This window comes from Ruditapes philippinarum, unplaced genomic scaffold (genome assembly GCF_026571515.1).
Source record: "Ruditapes philippinarum isolate M1 unplaced genomic scaffold, ASM2657151v2 ctg2509_1_1_1_1, whole genome shotgun sequence".
In the NCBI taxonomy this organism is placed as follows: Eukaryota; Metazoa; Mollusca; class Bivalvia; order Venerida; family Veneridae; genus Ruditapes; species Ruditapes philippinarum.
The window spans coordinates 114,379-134,878 of NW_026864529.1; the positions used below are offsets into that span (position 1 = coordinate 114,379).

Sequence of the window (20,500 nt, forward strand, 5' to 3'; positions counted from 1 at the left end):
GTGCAACAACTTATACAGTAACTATAAAACTGATATAACAGTTTTGCACAAAATTGGCGGTCATATTGGACGCCATCTTGGATTTGGAAGAGGTATGAAGGCGAAATTTTGTAATATTTAAATTTTTGAATAGGAGAAACTATATGAATGCTTTTGTGTATGTTATAGGTCTGTACAAACAATTGGAATTAATGAGCTATTTTGTATGTTATGAAAATTTGAAAATGTCGGCCATCTTGAATGAGCAGAGATATTTTTAGACCCACTGTACTTTTGAAATCTACATGGTCAAAAGATGATTTCCTGAAAGTTTTATGCTTGTATCACTATTTGCACTATTTTTAATTTCCCGCCCCACTATAACCGCTGCAGGAGTTTGCAAACGTAAAACTAATCCAGTCGGGAACCCAGAAAAGTTTAGAAAACGCAGTAAAATGACACATCTCTATTTTTAGAAAAGGGGTAAAGAATATTTTTTAAAATAGAGGTCATATTAATGTAGGTAAATGTCATGGTAACTTTCCTCTGCTCAAGAACAGGACAACGGGCGGCGATAAATATGGTATACTTAAAATTAAACAGTTCAGCAAAATACAACCATTCAGAAGATCAAAATATATCAGTACTTCAACATAAAAAATCAATATTCTATTAAATATATTCGATACATACCCCGAATAATTTAATTGAAATTCTGCAATATTTTGAACACCGAATAAATTTGGATTATTTTACTTACCACCACGTTTGAGCGTTCAATCCTGTCCTCGCTGATCGGAGCATAAGGACAATCTTCTTTTGTACAACTAGTTCTGGCTTCCAAAACTTTATAAGCCGCTTTTTAACATTTTTGTTTTTCATCAGATGCGGCATTAAAGTTTTGGATTAGACCCGTTACGAAACCTAACCAGAATAACATAAGTTGATTTATTCTTGTTTTTCACTTGCAAATACACTTGACCCGATTAATTCTTGTGCATTTTACGGTAAAACAATTATTTAAATATCGTTCTATACCAATTCAAGTAATAAAATATTAATACCGTCATTAAAATTGCCTATTTAACTGTAAAACATCAATTTTCGCCGACTACAGTCGGCCATGACATTCAAGTGCCACGCGAGACCTCGTATGACGTCATTCGCGGGAAAAGATTTGAATAGAGTTGTGTACTATATTTAGAACATTTTGTTGACATGATTTCGATATTTTTATTCAAGATAATGTTTTTATTTATTTTCATAAATTTTTGAGTATTTAAATATGATTTTATTGAATATAACAGTCAGTAAATAACCTTTTTCAACATCTTAAAAAAAAGTAATCTATAAAAATATTGGAGGCACATGGGTTCATAAAGGTCAATCTCGTAATCACGTGGTCAAACATTTTGGCAATATGGCGGCCAAGTGCCGAAATTTTTTCCTGTCGGAAACTATTAGGTAGTTTATGTTCCTAATAAGATTTTTATTTGTCCATCCTTGGTTTATCAACAGATTATATATCGTTTTATCAAGGTATGCTTCACTTTACTTCGTGGCATGTTCGATAAATAAATACGAGCGTGTCAGATTCCTGGCACGATTATTGGTGGACTTTCCCTACGGGGTTATCTTCAGCGTTCACGTCATGTCATATATATAAACGGGTACGCTGAAGACCTTAAGCTATTGTACAACCTGTCATATCCAAAACTTTATATTCTCTCAAAAAGAGTTTCCTGACATATCACACAGTCAAAACAAAAATTACTTATACGCTACAAACTACAAAATCGAAAACGAAACTATGAAAATATTGTACACGAAACCCAGTCTTATATACAGTCAAGTACAGAACCAGTTCCAGTTTAAGTCCAGTTTCTTCAATGCGTTTTTCATTGAAATATTTCTGACGTTTGTAATGTAATACAATCCATGCATTAAACGTAGTGATTAGTTTATAAAATGTTTAAATTATACGTATGAATATAAATGGCATAGAATATTATTAAACTTAGACGAGTCCTCTCTTGTTTACGATCTTCTTTTATGCGATGTATGTTTTGTGTACTCGTTGTTCATCACGATCTAATATAGCAATATGCCGATGCCTTTTATATTTTCAATATAGATCTAATATTATTGATGCTAGTGTGTCAAATCATTTCGAAATTCAAGTACACATAATTAAAAAAAAACTTTTTTTGTCTGTCCATATTTTCAGCTATGGTTATTACTATATTTTTGTGTCTACGGAGTAGTGGCGGCATATAGGGATCACTTCTCCGTCGTCTGTATGTCCGCACTCACAGGAGAGTAATTATGTGGCTAGAGGAACAAAAGGTAACTGTTCTTTCTCTTGATGTCATTCATTCCGTAATGCTTTTATGTGGCTATTTTCTTTTGTGTGGCTAAAAAGAACAATAGAGAGAACAATGGAGTAGCCACATAATTACTCTACTGTTAGAACTTCCGTCTGTCTGTCCGTATGTCACAAAACTTGTCCGGACTAGTCCTCATAAACTACTGGTGCAATTTCATCCAAACTTTACAGGAATGATCGGTACCAAGTCTTGTTGGGCATATTGTCAGCACTTTCCGGTTCAATGATTTTTGTCAGAGTTATGGCCCTTTAATAATTTTTATTTTTAAAGTTTGTCCGGACTACTTCTCTTATACCACTAATGCAATTTCAATGAAACTTTACAGGATTGATCTGTAGCTCAAGTCCTTGCGCATATTCAAGGGTTTTCCGGTTGAATGATTTTTGGCCGAGTTATGGCCCTTTGATAAAATATGTTTTTCTCTGTGTGTTGCCAGATACACAAAAGCTTGTCCGGACTACTGCTCATAAACTACTAATGCAATTTCATCTAAACTTTACAGGAATGATCAGTACCAAGTCTAGTTGTGCATATTGTCAGCATTTTACGGTTCAATGATTTTTGTCAGAGTTATGGCCCTTTAATAATTTTTATTTTTAAAGTTTGTCCGGACTACTTCTCTTATACCACTAATGCAATTTCAATGAAACTTTACATGATTGATCTGTAGCTCAAGTCCTTGCGCATATTGCACGGGTTTTCCGGTTGAATGATTTTTGGCCGAGTTATGGCCCTTTGATAAAAAGATGTTTTTTTCTGTGTGTTGCCTGATACACAAAAGCTTGTCCGGACTACTGCTCATAAACTACTGGTGCAATTTCATCTAAACTCTACAGGAATGATCAGTACCAAGTCTAGTTGTGCATATTGTCAGCATTTTACGGTTCAATGATTTTTGTCAGAGTTATGGCCCTTTAATAATTTTTATTTTTAAAGTTTGTCCGGACTACTTCTCTTATACCATTAATGCAATTTCAATGAAACTTTACAGGATTGATCTGTAACTCAAGTCCTTGCGCATATTGCACGGGTTTTCCGGTTGAATGATTTTTGACCGAGTTATGGCCCTTTGATAAAAAGGTGTTTTTTTCTGTGTGTTGCCAGATACACAAAAGCTTGTCCGGACTACTACTACTGGTGCAATTTTATCCAAACTTTACAGGAATGATCAGTACCAAGTCTAGTTGTGTACTGTCCGACTGTCACAAAACTTGTCCCAACATGAAATTGGCCATCATGAGGCGACACATGACATGTGATCACTGACCGCTCTTGTTAAATATTTAAAATCAAAATGTCTCAATGTATAATAAAACTTCCCAATCTACTATATCAACATATCAATATCAATTACATTAGATATAACCACAAACATTGACATGCGTTCTTTTGTTATCAAAAAAGTTTTGAATCCACTATCAAAATTAGATAGGTGAGGGTGTAAAATAATTTCGCATGTGTTTTCCGTTATTATCATTTATGTATTGCTTATTATAATTGTTTGTTTGTTTCATTTTACGCCTTTTCCAAACAGTATTTCAGTCATATAGGCGGATAGTTTCCTAACCATCGTTCCTGGAGAGTTACACCAGTACTAGACTACCTTCCTCCGTGCGAAACTACCAAAGCATCTCCCCGGGACCCACGCCAGAGAGGTAACTGGATTAGAAGTCATCGACTCTTACCCCTCGACCACGGAGGCGGTTTTATGATTGTATGAACTAATTTTAACTTAACTTAATTTTAACTATTATAACTTTGTGTTGCTACATGCAATAACTGTAAATAACGTGTCGTTTATGTATGCACACAGAAAATATGAAAATAAAACTTGAAAACTTAGCGATGAATTCGTTGTATTCTAATCTGGGAATATTTGCACAGAGTTATGTTTATTCTGCAAGTCTCTGGTAATTTCTGTTGATAATCAGCTACATGTATGTCTAAAAATTTCATCTCAAATCTGAAGGCGCATATATTGCAACACAAAAGCCTCTGCCAAGCGGAAGCCACGCCAATCTGTGTTTTTTTTAATTTTTACTAAAAGCAAACAAATAAAAGGTTTAAACAAATCATTAAACAAGAGGGACAAGATGGCCCTAGATCGCTCACCTGACCCATCAAACTCAACCGAGCAATTACCTAGACAAGCATCCTGACCAAGTTTCATGACAGGCGAGTCAAAAATGTGACCACTAGTGTTTACAAGGATTTTCCATATTTGAGTAGTGTGACCTAGTTTTTGACCCCATATTCGAACTTGACCTAGAAATCATCAAAAGAAACATTCAGATCAATTTCCAGGATATTTGGATCAAAACAGTAGCCACTAGTGTTAACAAGAGTTTTCTATTTTTAGCTCCTGTGACCTAGTTTTTCATCCGAGATGACCCATGTTCGAACTCATCCCAGCAATTACCTAGAAAAGCATCCTGACCAACTTTGATGACAATTGAGACACAAGTGTGACCACCAGAGTGTTAACAAGCTTTTTCAATATTTGGGCGGTGTAACCTAGTTTTTGACCCCAGGTGACCAATATTCGAACTTGACTTTCAAACCAATTTCCAGGATATTTAGATCAAAACAGTAGCCACTAGTGTCAACAAAACTGATCTATTTTTAGCTCCTGTGACCTAGTTATTCATTCGAGATGACCCATGTTCAAACTCATTTGAGCAATTACCTAGACAAGCATCCTGACCGACTTTGATGACAATTGAGTCAAAAATGTGCCACTAGAGTGTTAAGTTTTTTCCATGTTTGGGCGATGTGACCTAGTTTTTGACCCCAGGTGACCAATATTGGAACATGACCAGAAATCAATAAATCAAACTTTCAGACCAATTTCAAGGATATTTGGATCAAAAAAGTAGCCACTAGAGTGTTAACAAGTTTTTATTATTTTTAGCTCCTGTGACATAGTTTTTCATCTGCGATGACCCATGTTTGAACTCATCCGAGCAATTACCTAGACAAGTATCCTGACAAAGTTTGATGATGACTGAGGCAAAAATGTGACGAACAAATGTTGATGGACGACGAAAATCTCACCCGAGCTAGCTCACGTGAGCTAAAAGGCAAAAAAAATCTTCTTTTTTTGGGGGGGGGGGGGGGGATGGTGTCAGAGATCATGTTTTTTTTTTAAATCATAATTTTATCCTTTTGTTACTTTAGGCACTTTTGTGACGCTTTATATTATATATACATGTATATCTTAAGTTTCAGGAAAATAGCTGACATGGTTTAAAAGATATAAAGATATTAAAGAAAACAAAAGACATAAAGATATTTATAATTTAAGGAAAATAAAACAGAAAGACATTACAGGAAAACAATCAGTACCAGACAAAATAGATGATCAGTATCACTTTATTTCATGTAAGTAATTTAAAAGAATATGTTTGATCTTTGCAACTTGAATAATTGCAAATATAACAGGCATACAAACAATCAGATAAAACAAGCTATATAGAATACATTCCTTGAGAAAAATACTATATTGGAACTGAATATGTCATGTCATATTGTTATAGATTATAGATAACAACAAACCGCAATTATAATTCCAAAGAGAACTTCAGCTTGTTTGGCTCAAAATCCAATCAAGTATGAAAATACTTTAACCCCTTTACCTAGGTATAACTAGAACAGACAGTGATTATAAGTATACAGCTAGATCAGCCTGCACAGATCAAACCCAGTCTGGCCAGGCTCTATACCATTGGCAGCTCAACTTTTGTATCAACTTAATAAGTTCCATAAAATTCAAATGGACCCTTCAAATGTTCTGAAGCAGGGCACTTTATGTGGGACACCTGAACCTCTCTAAAATAGGGAGTTAAAACGTCACCATATAGCTAGAACAATGACTCCTACGTACATCAAACATCAGAAAAAAATATTACGTATCTTAAATATATATCTTTCAACTTTCATACAGACTTTACAGTAAAAAAATAAATAACAAATTTACTTTGGTATGACCGACAAAATCAGGGATTTTTTCCAGGATTTTGGGAACATGATCCATACCCATGAAATTGGGAATTTCAGCTGGGAAAAAATGCATGACTGAAATTTTGCAGTGATGACATGGATGCAAACAATTACTGTCTATGATGGCATCTTCAAACATTTTAGCACTATTACACTGAAGAAGCCCTTATTTGCAAAGATTTTAGAATTTTTATTCAATATTTTTTTTGTAACTTTCAATTCCGAATTTTTTCCTGTCACTGTGGATTGGGAAAATAATATACTATTTTCAATTGGGAATATGACCCAATAACGGCTAAAAAATAAGCCAAAAAAAAACAACCTGAAACTTATATAATTCATTCCTTGACAAGTCTCGCCTCACATTAAAATCAGGTTTTACTTGTCATTGTAACAAAAATATTAAGTGGCTGTCTATAGTTCTCTGCTTATTTTCCTAGCTTCATGTGTACTCTTTAAAGAGACTTTTTCCTAGTTCCTCAATATCTCCATCAAAATAGAGCCAGCTTTTGAGCTTTAACACATAATAAAAATCCATTCTGCCAGAATCCGTTCGAGCCATGCTTTTTGGTAATTAATTTAGTTGGTACAGAAGCTGCAGCACCTATTTAATTAGAGCCTGTATGTCCAGCATTAAGCCCACATCAGTAAAAGATCCTATATTTCAAACCAGCTCTCCACATTTTACAATGTTTAACTTTATCTGTTGGTTTTTCCCGGACTTGGTACCACATTTCTGTAAAAACAAATACATCAAATAAAATAACATAGTTGTTGGAAATCATACATAAATTAACAAAATTAAATACTGTAACACTAGGAAAAGAGAGAGAGAGAGAGAGAGAGAGAGAGAGAGACACTATTACATCACTTTTTTGAAGATTAAATATTATACATGGTTATAATGATACATAAAATGTAATGACTGCATAAGAAATGACATTGTTTAAAGCTTATTTTCTATATTTAAAGTGGAAACACCCGTCATGTCAATCACTCAAAATAAACATGAGGGCCATGATGGCCCTGAGGTCGCTCACCTGTATATAGGCCCCTGGAGCGGGGCCAGTTTCAACCCCAGGGCTTTTATTTGAACAAACTTGGAAGACACCCATTAAAAGATGTTTCATGATGTTAAGTTTTTACTACCACACATATAACGAAAAACAATGACTTAACCTCCCCAGTTTAAACCCCAGGGCTTTTATTTGAACAAACTTTGTAGACACTTACTAGAAGATGTTTCATGCTTAATATCTATACTCTAGCTATTTGGTTTTTTTCAAAGAAGATTTTTAAGTTTTTGCTATACACATAAGGAAAATCAATTACCCCGGGGCGGGGCCAATTTTGACCCAAGGGATTTTATCTGAACAAACTTTGTAGACCCTCATTAGAAGATGTTTCATGCTTAGTATCTAAACTATAGCTATTTGGGTTTTTTCTTAGAAGATTTTTAAGTTTTTGCTAAACACATATAAGGAAAATCAATGACACTCTGGAGAGGGGCAAATTTCGACCCCAGGGTTTTTATTTGAACAAACTTGGTAGACACTCACTGGAAGATGTTACATGCCAAATATATAACCACCAAAGGAGCATTCCTGTGAAGTTTGGATGAAATTGACTTAGTGGTTTATGAGGAGATGTCATTTAAAGTAAAAGATTACTGACGGACAGAAGCCGGACGGACGCCGGACGAAAAGCAATCACAAAAGCTCACCCTGTCTTTTTTGTGACAGGCAACCTAAAAATTTGTTAACCAAGGATTTTTCTCTTTTGAAGCCAATATTCTGTGTGCACTTCCAAAAAAGTGAATACTAATCAGGTTTCTACACAATTCTACATGTAAAAACATTACTATCATTATGTTATAAATTTATTTATCACACATCTTACTATTACACTACTAAGGTGTTGGTTCCCATTAATACAATCATATTTCGACAAACAACTTGAATATTATTAAGCTGTAGCAGTATTATTAATTGATAGCATGGTCTTCTTACCTCTATTTTCCTTACAACGTCCATTCCTTCAATCACTTTTCCAAAAACAACATGTTTATTGTCCAGCCTGCAAAAAGTTAGTGGCCAAGTATGAAGACAATACACAAAGAACTTAACAAGAGGGCCAAGATGGCCCTAGATTGCTCACCTCACTCATCCCAACAATTACCTAGACAAGCATTCTGACCAAGTTTCCTGACAGGTGAGTCAAAAATGTGACCACTTGAGTGTTAACAAGGATTATCCATATTTGAGCAGTGTGACCTAGTTTTTGACCCCATGTGACCCATATTCGAACTTAAACTAGAAATCATCAAATCAAACTTTCAGACCAATATCCAGGATATTTGGATCAAAACAGTAGCCACTAGAGTGTTAACAAGATTTTTCTATTTTTAGCTCCTGTGACCTAATTTTTCATCCCAGATGACCTATGTTCGAACTCATTCAAACAGTTATCTAGACAAGCATCCTGACAAAGTTTCATGATAATTGAGTCAAAAATGTGACCACAAGGGTGTTAACAAGGTTTTTCCATATTTGGGCGGTGTGACTTAGTTTTTGATCCCAAGTGACCCATATTCGAACTTGACCTAGAAATCATCAAAAAATTTTTAGACCAATTTCCAGGATATTTGGATCAAAACAGTAAGCTACAAGAGCCATGAGTCAACATGGCCATCCCCCGCCGAATGTGTTTGCTCATTGGAAGAATGTATATATAGTAGAGCAGAGTACTTTTGGTAATGAAAACTGATGGCTATAGTGATTACAGATTTGAAACCTATGTGAATACTGATGGCTGAAAATAACAAAGGGCAATAACTGAAAAATAATGCAGGGTAGGTTATCATTCTTGTGTGCTGCGTACCTCCTCAGTAAAATCTATCCATGTATGAAGTTTCAAGTTGATACCTCAAATACTTTTTGGGAAAAAAATTGAATTGAAAAATTAAGTATGAAAAATAACAAAGGGCAATAACTCAAAAATTATAAAAGGTAGAGTTATCATTCTTTTTTCTTGTGCACTGCACACCTCCTGAGTTAGATCTATGCACCTATGAAGTTTCATAATGATATCTGAAAGGCCTTTTGAGTTATGCTCTGGACAAAAATTAATTTTGAAAAATAAAAAAGGGCAATAACTAAACAATTATGCAGGGTAGAGTTATCGTTATTGTGCACTGCACTCTTCCTCAATGAGATCCATCCACCTATGAAGTTTCAAGTTGATACCTCAAAAACTTTTTGAGATAAGCTCTGGACAAAATAGTATGAAAAAGAACAAAGGGCAATAACTAAAAAATTGTACAGGGAAGAGTTATCATTATTTTGCACAGAATTTCTCCTCAATAAAATCTATCCACCTATGACATTTCATGTTGACATCTCAAATACTTTTGAGTTATGCTCCACTCGGGTGAAAAATTATGTATGAAAAATAACAAAGGGCAATAACTCAAAAATTATAAAAGGTAGAGTTATCATTCTTGTGCAGTGCACACCTCTTGAGTGAGATCTATGCACCTATGAAGTTTCATTTTGATATCTCAAAGGCTTTTTGAGTTATGCTCTGGACAAAAATTAATTTTGAAAAATAACAAAGGGCAATAACTCAAAAATAATGCAGGGTAGAGTTATCAAATTCTTAAGCACTGCACTTCTCCTCAATGAGATCTATCCACCTTTGAATTTTCAAGTTGACACCTCAAATACTTTTAGAGATAAGCTCTGGACAAAATAGCATGAAAAAGTACAAAGGGCAATAACTAAACAAGGGTGCCATAGTCACAAAATACGCCCGTTTACGAAAGCTTTAGATGGAGATAGAGGCATAATGGATAAGTATTATCTAGCAAGCAAGTTTTTATTCTTGGCACTGTGTTGTTAAATGAACCTTAAAACAAATCAGTAGGGAAGATATGCACAGGATGTGTGACCTTTACCTTGGTCGCAGGGACCTGAATTTTATGCACGGCACTCAGCCTCACAATGATGAACATTTGTGCCAAATTATACTGAAATCCCTCTATGCATGTAGAAGTTTTGCTCCAGACAAGTGTTTTTCTATGAGCTCTAACTGTGACCTTCACTTTTGACCTAGAGACTTGGTTCATGTGCAGGGCACTACGTCTCATGGTGGTGAACAATTCTATAAAGTAACATTAAAATTCCTCCATGCATGTAGAAAATATGCTCCGGACAACATCTGGATATTTAATCATCTCCAGTGACCTTGACCTTGCAAATATTAACCTAAATTAAATGTGTCACACCTGTAGTCATGATAGTTACCATTTGTGCTACAATCCATCAATAAATGATGACTAAATGGTCCCTATACACATCTTCAAATTTTTATCTGAACTTTGACCTCTATGTGTAACCTTGACTTTGGTCGCAGGGATCTGAATTTTGCGTGCAACACTCAGCCTCACAATGGTGAACATTTGTGCCAAGTTATATTGAAATCCCCCTATGAATGTAGAAGTTTTGCTCCGGACAAGCATTTTTCAATGAGCTCTATGTGTGACCTTGACCTTTGACCTGGAGACCTGGATCATGCATGGAGCAATACATATCATGGTGGTGAACATTTCCATAAAGTATTATAAAAATTCTTCCATACATGTAGGAGATATGTACATGTAGGAGATATGCTCCAGACAAAATCTGGATATTTCACCATCTTTAGTGACCTTGACCTTGCATATATTGACCTAAAGTACATGTGTCACAGCCGTAGTCATGATAATGACCATTTGTGTTACAATCCCTCAATAAATGATGATTAAATCGTCCCTATACACATCTTCATATTTTTATCTAAACTTTGACCTCTATGTGTGACTTTGACCTTGGCTGCAGGGACCTGAATTTTGTGCGCGACACTCCGCCTCACAATGGTGAACATTTGTGCCAAGTTATTTTGAAATCCCTCTATGCATGTGGAAGTTTTGCTCCGGAAAAGCGTTTTTCAATGAGCTCTAAGTGTGACCTTGACCTTTGACCTAGATACCTAGTTTATGTGCGTCACATGGCTTCTCATAATGGTGAACATTTCTATGAAATTTCATTAAAATCCCTCCATGCGTGTAGGAGATATGCTCCGGACAAAATCTGGATATTTCATCATCTTTAGTGACCTTGACCTTGTATATATTGACCTAAATTATATGTATCACAGCCATAGTCTTGATAATGACCATTTGTGTTACAATCCCTCAATAAATGATGACTAAATGGTCCATATACACATCTTCATATTTTTATCTGAACTTTGACCTCTATGTGTGACCTTGACCGCAAGGACCTGAATCTTGCGCGCGACACTCCGCCTCACAATGGTGAACATTTGTGCCAAGTAATATTGAAATCCCTCTATACATGTGGAAGTTTTGCTCCGGACAAGCATTTTTCAATGAGCTCTAAGTGTGACCTTGACCTTTGACCTAGAGACCTGGTTCATGTGCGCGACACTGCTCCTCATAGTGGTGAACATTTCTATGAGGTTTCATTAAAATCCGTCCATACATGTAGGAGATATGCTCCGGACAAAATTGGTCGCCGCCCACCCGCCAGGGGCCTTCCCATAATACGTCCCGTTTTTCAAACAGGCGTATAAAAATTGTAAAGGGAAGAGTTATCAGTCTTGCGCACAACATTCCTCCTCAATAAGATCTATCCACCTATGACATTTCATGTTGATATCTCAAACACTTTTTGAGTTATGCTCCACTCAGGTGAAAAATTAAGTATGAAAAATAACAAAGGGCAATAACTCAAAAATTATGAAAGGTAGAGTTATCATTCTTGTGCAGTGCACACCTCCTGAGTGAGATCTATGCACCTATGAAGTTTCATGTTGATATCTCATAGGCTTTTGGAGTTATGCTCTGGACAAAAATCAATTTTGAAAAAAGGGCAATAACTCAAAAATCATGCAAGGTAGAGTTATCATTCTTGTGCACTGCACTCCTCCTCAATGAGGTCTATCCACCTATGAAGTTTCAAGTTGATAACTCAAATACTTTTAGAGATATGCTCCGGACAAAAATGTCGGACGGACGGTCGGACGGACGGAGACTATTTCTATATCCCCCGCCGCCTTTAATAAAGTTATGATCAAGGTTTAAGTTTGGGGATGGTAAAAAAGAGTTGAGCTAAAAATGAACGAAGGGCAAAACTCCAAAATTAAGCAAGGCAGAGTAACATTTCTTATACTCCACACTTCTACTCAATGAGATCTGTCAACCTACAAAGCTTCTTGTTAATTTCTCTTGTAGTTTCAGAGTTATGTCCCGGGCAAATAACAAAAGATGACAAAAATATTAATGATAATGTTATTTTAGTCAAATAACTTATATCATGAAAAATTTACTTTGTGATAAATAAGCCAAGCATTCATGTATGGTAATTATCAATGTATGATCATTATTAATGTACGATAATTACTAATGTATGATAATTATCATTGCATGATAATTATCAGAGCATGACAATTATCAATGTATGATAATCATCAATGTATAATAATTTTTAATGTATGATAAATATGTATCATGATAAAAAAAACTTCCTCCGTTTTCCCACATGTACAATCATAAACTTCTGAACACCAGTTGTTATATTTTAACTTGTATCTACCACAATCATCAAAACACATAACAGCTGGTGTTTACTTAGTAAAACAAACCTCTATATTACATACTGGTAGATATAAACAAATATCATTTATCATTTAATATAATCATTCATTCTATAAACAAAATCCAGGCTTTCCTTCTGACAAAAAATTAGGGCAAATTTTAGGGCAATATTTAAGAAATTTTAGGGCTAAAATAGGAATTTTAGGGTAAGTAAAAGAAATTTTAGGGCTAAAATTTGGAATTTTATAACTTAATGATGGCCCCAAAAGACCATGATATAGACTCAACTTTGCATATTTGACACAAAAGTAGCTCACAGATAAATGCTCAAAGTTATAAGTGTCCTGGAACAACCAATATCCAAGTAGTTGAACTGTTATTAGCCAATAGTAAATGGAAGGGCAAATTATGCTTTAAATCTATTTTAGCTATAAATGCACTTATCAACATTTATTCATTTTAAGGTTGGTACATTTTCAACAAGCTTTGATCTTTCTTAAAAAAACAATAAGAACGATATGACCCACTCAGGTCATTCCATGAAATGTTTTAACGTAAATTCAAACAGCAGGGTATTCATCACTAAAGAATTCTTTAAAGATAACTCAGGGCTACTAAAATTTTTAGAAAAACTTCACAACAGTGTCAATCTATTCAACGATTTTTAGTTGTTTTCTTTTTTTCCAGATTTTAAAAAACACTTAACTGGGGTGCAAAATGGTAAAGAATCCAATCATTACAGCCAGTTTACCTTACCCACTTTATAATATTACTAATATCATTATATGGAAACTTGTCTAGATCTGCTAGCTTGTATCACTTACAAAATATCTATTCTACAGTCATCACCTGAAAATAACTTGATCATAAATTTAGATTTTATCAAAAAAGGACCCCCACATACAGTCTGAAGTAATTTAGTGGTACCTCATAAATAGTTGCTTTAAATACACCTAAGACAGAGGTAAATGGCCACTAAAAAATTTAACTTGCTTGGGTTTTTTTAAACCTATTTTAGACAAGTTACTATTATGATATAGTCAAATGCAGACAATTTTCATTGTTCCATTTAAAACAAACAGTTTCTTATTGTTATTCTGGTAACATCTGGCAATTAATCAAGAATGGCATTTCTGCAGGAGCTGTAGTACATACAACATGTGACTATAGGCAATTTAGTCAGACATGACATCAGCGCCACTGGCTATGTTCAAATTTAGGTTGTGATTGAAAAATAGTTGTTTCGTGATATGTTATAACAAAAGATTAAAAAATAGGAATTTATGTAAAATAATAGGGCACTTTTAAGAATTCCCTTTGAATTTTTTTAAAGGAATTTCAGCCAAAATGAAAAAAAATAGGATTTTTTAGGAATTTTAGGGACGCTGGGCAGCCTGAAAATCTTATCTAATCTACAAATGTAGATATAGCAGATAAACATACACTTACCAGTCAGTTTTCTCTGTACATATAAAAAACTGTGACCCATTTGTATTTGGTCCTGAATTTGCCATTGACATTGTACCTGTCATATAAAGTAATAAATCAATGTTTATAATCGAGAGAAGCAAAAACAAACAAACAAACACATACTCAACAGTCTACTTTTCTCAGTATAGATACAAAACAGCACATTTTCAAAAAATAAAATGATAATTGAAGTAAAGGTCACATTGACCTTTAATCTTTTGATGATGTTGTAGAAATGCAATGATATAGGAAGTTTCTTTGTTTGTTTGTTTCATTTTTTACGCCTTTTCCCAAACAGTATTTCAGTCATATAGGCGGGTAGTTTTCTAACCATCGTTCCTGGAGAGTTACACCAGTACTAGACTACCTTTCTCTGTGCTAAATTACCAAAGCATCTCCAGGGGATCGAAATCATTGAAGTTTAGACTATTAAATTAATATATTTTTAACTAAAGCCCTATCAATTTAAAATTAAACATGATGATGCCTTTAATGTGTTAGGCCCAAAACCGGAAATTTTACTTTTTTTACAAAGGAAAAGAAGAAAAGATTAAACAAGTTGTGAGATTTCTCTTTAACTTGAAATATCAAATTTGTTACAGCAAATTAAGACAATTGAACACATGAGTCTCAGGATGCTACACTCAGGATGATGATCATTCAACAATTTGTTTTAGGTCAAGGAAAGGTGTAAAAAAATTCTATTTTCATTTAGTAAATTTTAAATAAAAACTAAGATAAAAAAAACTCCAGTATTTAACTTAGACAACTATATTCACAAGCCAGCTTACAATCTATCTCATTAATGTCAACAATCTTTTTTAGTTTAAATATTTAAACCAAGGCCCCTTTTTTCATGTCAATTTTCACAGCAGGAAACTTACACAAAATCATAACAAAACAAACAATACTTAACTACATAAATTATTATTCAGCACATAATGTAAAGAACTTGTCAATATATTTAAAAGGCTGTATAACTTGTTAAATTCAACAAATTAACAATTTTTTACCTAGTCATATTAGATCTATATGTATAATTTATTATACAGAAGAATTCAACCGGATATGCTATAAACAATTATTGTTTAAGTGGGTTATTAAAGCTGTAAACTTCTAGATGTGGAAACATGTTTTCTTTTCCAATCTCAAACTTTGAAATTAGAAAAACATTTCAGGTTTTAAATCTAAATCATTACAACACTGCATGTATTACAAACCAGGCTTTATACCACACAGCAGTTATGGTGTATAAATCTTTAAACAATCTGGCACCGTTATAATAATTATATGAGTGAAATGTTTTAGTTTCTCTCACAATGAATTACATAATTTACGCTCAATCGCTCATAAGGATCTTGTTCTGAAAAGTATACCTCATACTGATTATTTAAAGGATTTTTTTCTTATTTCAGTATTGACGTTTGGAATAAATTTCCTATTACTATCAAACAATGTTCGACTTAACAATCTTTCAAAAACAACTGTAAAATTTATTTTCTAAGTTTACAGCTAGATAAATGATGAAAATTGACCACTTTATATTTTGATTGTTGTAAATGTTGATATCATCCCTTTTTTTTCTTCTTTTTTTTTTAATCATTACAAATTTATCTATAATTACTATAATTAATTTTAGTGTCAGTCTGATGAATGAATGAATGTGAATGAATGAAAATACCTAACCTTTACAATCCAAAAAATTTGTTTATACAAAAAGATTTTAAATTTTGTATAGATCTATATTTTTTTCTTACTTATTGTTAAATCAGAAGGCCATACTGAAAATAAGTATACCTACTTACTGTGTAAACTTTGTATGATACCTACTATAAATGAAGATTTTATTATTATTATTATTATCATCATCATTATCATTATTATTATACTGTTTGTAGTTAATTTTTTGTATTCTAATATTGGTTTAAACATATCTATTTAAGCTTGATTGCAAAACAGTTTCTTGCAACTTATATCAATTACTTTCGAGTTGCTTCCTGGGGCCAACCAGTGCTGGTGTCATATGAAGAAACATGGTCATGACCCAATTCTCTTAAGGGGCATGTCTCCCAAAACTATGTATGGTCACTCATGTGAAGTTTCATTGAAATTACACCAGTAGCTTGACTGTGAAAGCCGGACAAGATTTTTCTATTTATAGCTCTGACGGACATTTTGTGCAGCAAAGCAGAACATGCTGTGATATTCACAACTACGGATGGTACTGAACTACTGTAAATTTTGGTGGAAATATCCGTTAAGCAGTTTGACCTGTGTTAGCTGGACACGATTTTTCTATTTTTTAGCTCTGGCAGCCATTTTGTGTGGCAAAGCAGAACATGCTGGTAATATGCACAACAAAGGATGGTAATGTTCACTCATGCAAAGTTTTATTGAAATCCTACCAGTAGCTTGACCTGAGAAAGCAGGACAAAATTTATCTATTTTTAGCTCTAGTGGCCATTTTGTGTAGCGAAGCAGAATATGCCAGTGATGTGCACATCTAGGGATGGTACTGATCAGTCCTGGAAAGTTTGGTTGATATCCCAACAGTAGTTTGACCTGTGAAAGCCGGACAAGATTTTTTTCTAAATTTAACTCAGGTGGCCATTTTGTGCAGGAAAGCGTAACGTGCTGGTGATGTGCATAACTAGGGATGGTACTGACCACTCCTGTAAAGTTTGTTTGAAATCCTAACAGTAGTTTTGACCTGTAAAGGCCGGACAAGATTTTTCTATTTTTAGCTCTGGCAGCCATTTTGTGCTGTAAAGCAGAACATGCTGGTGATGTGCACAACTAAGGATAATACTAATCACTTCTTTAAAGTTTGGCTGAAATCCAAACAGTAGTTTGACCTGTGAAAGCCGGACAAGATTTTTCTATTTTCAGCTCTGGCAGCCATTTTGTGTAACGAAGCATAACGTGCTGGTGATGTGCACAACAAGGTATGGTCTTGAACGCTCCTGTAAAGTTTGGTTAAAATCCCACAAGTACTTTGACCTCACGGTGTAGGCCGGACAAGATTTTTCATATTTTTTACCTCTGGCGGCCATTTTGTACAGCAAAGCAGAACATTGTGGTGTTGTCACAACTAGGGATGGTACTTATCACTCCTATAAAGTTTGGTTGAAATCAAACCAGTAGTTTGACCTGTGAAGGACGATCAAGAATTTTACATTTTTAAAAATGGCGGCCATTATATGCAGGGGAGCAGAACGTGCTGACAACGTGCACAGCTAGGGATGGTTCTGATCACTTGAGGTTTGATTGTAATCCTACCAGTAGTTTGGTCTGTGATTTTCCGATTTTCAGCTCTGGCGGCCATTTTGTGCAGCCAAGCAGAAAGTGCCAGTGATGTGCACAACTAGGCATGGTTCTGATCTTATCTGTAAAGGCCTAACAAGCTTAATGGGGACAGACATAGAAACGGACGGACATACAACTTAAATGGACTAAGCAGCCATTTCTTTTGTTACTTTCTTTTGTTTAATAGAGGGCCATGGCATCTTATTCTATTGTTACGGAATGAACTCTATAGTTCTCTTCTGTTCTGTTTACAGTTACATTATGGCACCTTAAAATCTTCACTTAAATAGCCCGGACAGACAGATGGCAATGGCAAAAACAATATGACTCCCAAAAATTTTGGGAGACATAATAACATTCATGCTAAATAATATACATACACGAGTACTTGAAACTTGTTTATCTGCACAGATATTAAATCAGGTGTGCATTATTAGGTAAATGGAGAAGATTACCTTACTATGTCAATATGGATTTAAAGATTTTATCATCAAGTGCACATATACACATATAAGCTTTCAAAACATTCCTTTAATGGCCCAAGGTCAGAAAACAGATTTTTAAATATTCTAAATTTAACACCACATAATTTCAAATAAAATGCATAAATAACATATTGTGGGCTTAAATTGACTGAAACTATGTATGTACAGTATGTAGGTATGTATGTACTATGTTTAGTATTTTACACAATATCTTTGTTAACAGGCTTTTAAAAAACAAGAACACATGCAGCCAAAATTTCAATTGTTATAATATCTAGTTCCAAATTTGTTTGCACAAACCATTTTTTTGTTCTAAATTCAAGGCCCTTAAACTATTCAATGCTTATACAAACCATTTTTATACAAAGTTCAAGGCCCTTAAACTATAATTCAGTGTTAACCTTTTGCAAATTACATATTAAATTTTGTAGCCAAGATAATGATTAGATATTGTGAATTTTTTTTCCCCCCAAGTTCAAGGGGGATAACTGTAAAAACAAGAGGGCCATGATGGCCCTGAGGTCGCTCACCTGTATATAGCCCCCCCCCCCCGGCCAATTTTTACCTAAGGCCTTTTATTTGTTTATTTGAACAAACTTGGTAGACACCCATAAGAAGATGTTACATGCTGAACATCTAAGTTCTAGCTCATTGGGTTTTTTAAAAGAAGATTTTTAAGTTTTTACTATACACATATAGTTAAAAACAATGACACCCCTGGGGCAGGGCCAGTTTTGACCCCCGGGCTTTTATTTGAACAAACTTTGTAGATATTTACTTAAAGATGTTTCATGCTTAATATCTTAGCTCTAGCTCTTTGGGTTTTTTAAAAGAAGATTTTTAAGTTTTTGCTATACACATACAGTAAAAACTCCGAAAACCGGACCCTCTGAAAACCGGAATCCTCTGAAAACCGGACTATTTTAAAAGTCCAGTATTTTCTCCCTATATGTTCATTGAAAAAAATCCTCTGAATACCGGAACCTCTGAATTCCGAAAACCGGACGATTTTCTATGATTTCTAATGCTAAACATGCATAAAAAATCCTCTGAAAACCGGACAGCAATTTAAAGTGTCAACTTTCTGTGTCCTTTAATGTAGATCTGAACATAATCTCAACAGGTGACATATTCAATTACCAGCAAATGGTCATATCCTTTTAACTATGCAGGTGTGAAAACACTTGTCAGTGCACGTTAATTTCTTATTGTCAATTAAATTATAGCTCTTTAATCATATTTGTGTCTTTCCTCATATAGATATGATTTTTCAAAAATGTTTTTAATGTGCTATGTTTTTTTAGTATAATATGTCAAAAAGAGTCGGGAAACTTTTTTTTTTAAATGATTCAAGTTTTGCTTTAAATTTTGATCTTATTGTTATCTTTGTTTTGATATCAATTATATGCAAAAATAATAATAGTAATTTCCATTAATTACATATTTCAAAGCTAATGAAAAAGGTATTATGATATATTTCAGACAATGTGGGGTTTTAATTTCTGATTTTCTGAATTATAAATATTCATGGATTTTCATAATAAAATTACTAAAGACATTTATTGCAAATAGAAATTAAAATATGAGTAAGACAAAAGGGTTGAAAAGTAAATACAAAATGATTAAACAAAGTCATTGATTAAACACATCATAATTATCAATAAACGTATAAAAGCTCTGGAAACCGGAATCCTCTGAAAACCAGACTTTTGGTAAAGTCCAGACAGGGTCCAGTTTTCAGAGATTTTACTGTATAAGGAAAATCAATGACCCCCGGGGCGGGGCCAGTTTTGACCCCAGGGCTTTTATTTGAACATACTTGGTAGACACCCATTAGAACATGTTTCATGCTAAATATCTTAGCTCTAGCTCTTTGGGTTCTTTAAAAGAAGATTTTTTAAGTTTTTACTATATGCATATAGGGAAAGTCAATGACCCTCTGGGGCAGGGCCAATTTTGACCCCAGGGCTTTTATTTGAACAAACTTGGTAGACATTGACTAGAAGATGTTTCATGCCAAATATCTAAGCTCTAGCTCTTAAGGTTCTTTAAAAGAAGATTTTTTAAGTTTTTGCTATACACATATAAGGAAAATCAATGACCCCCGGGGCTGGGCCAGTTTTGACCCCCAGGGCTTTTATTTGAACATACTTGGTAGACACCCATTAGAACATGTTTCATGCCAAATATCTTAGCTCTAGCTCTTTGGGTTCTTT

General features: G+C 34.2%; 2 protein-coding genes across 3 annotated transcripts in view; both read right to left on the reverse strand.

The window, feature by feature from the left end:
• LOC132725957 (uncharacterized) overlaps nucleotides 1-801 on the reverse strand; it is a 43,839-nt gene extending 43,038 nt beyond the window's left edge. The window contains exon 1 of the mRNA XM_060711185.1: nucleotides 740-801. The gene's annotated coding sequence lies outside the window, so the exon portion shown is untranslated. The remainder of the gene's footprint in view (nucleotides 1-739) is intronic.
• Nucleotides 802-6,881: 6,080 nt separating this feature from the next.
• The window catches only part of LOC132725955 (peptidyl-prolyl cis-trans isomerase E-like), a 32,117-nt gene continuing 18,498 nt past the window's right edge, over nucleotides 6,882-20,500 (reverse strand). For both annotated transcript variants that reach the window (XM_060711183.1, XM_060711184.1), the window contains exons 10-12: nucleotides 14,473-14,548; nucleotides 8,375-8,441; nucleotides 6,882-7,101 (exon numbers count right to left, since the gene is read on the reverse strand). In XM_060711183.1, the coding sequence (XP_060567166.1) occupies nucleotides 7,030-7,101; nucleotides 8,375-8,441; nucleotides 14,473-14,548 (215 nt within the window). In that variant the 3' untranslated portion in view covers nucleotides 6,882-7,029. The remainder of the gene's footprint in view (nucleotides 7,102-8,374; nucleotides 8,442-14,472; nucleotides 14,549-20,500) is intronic.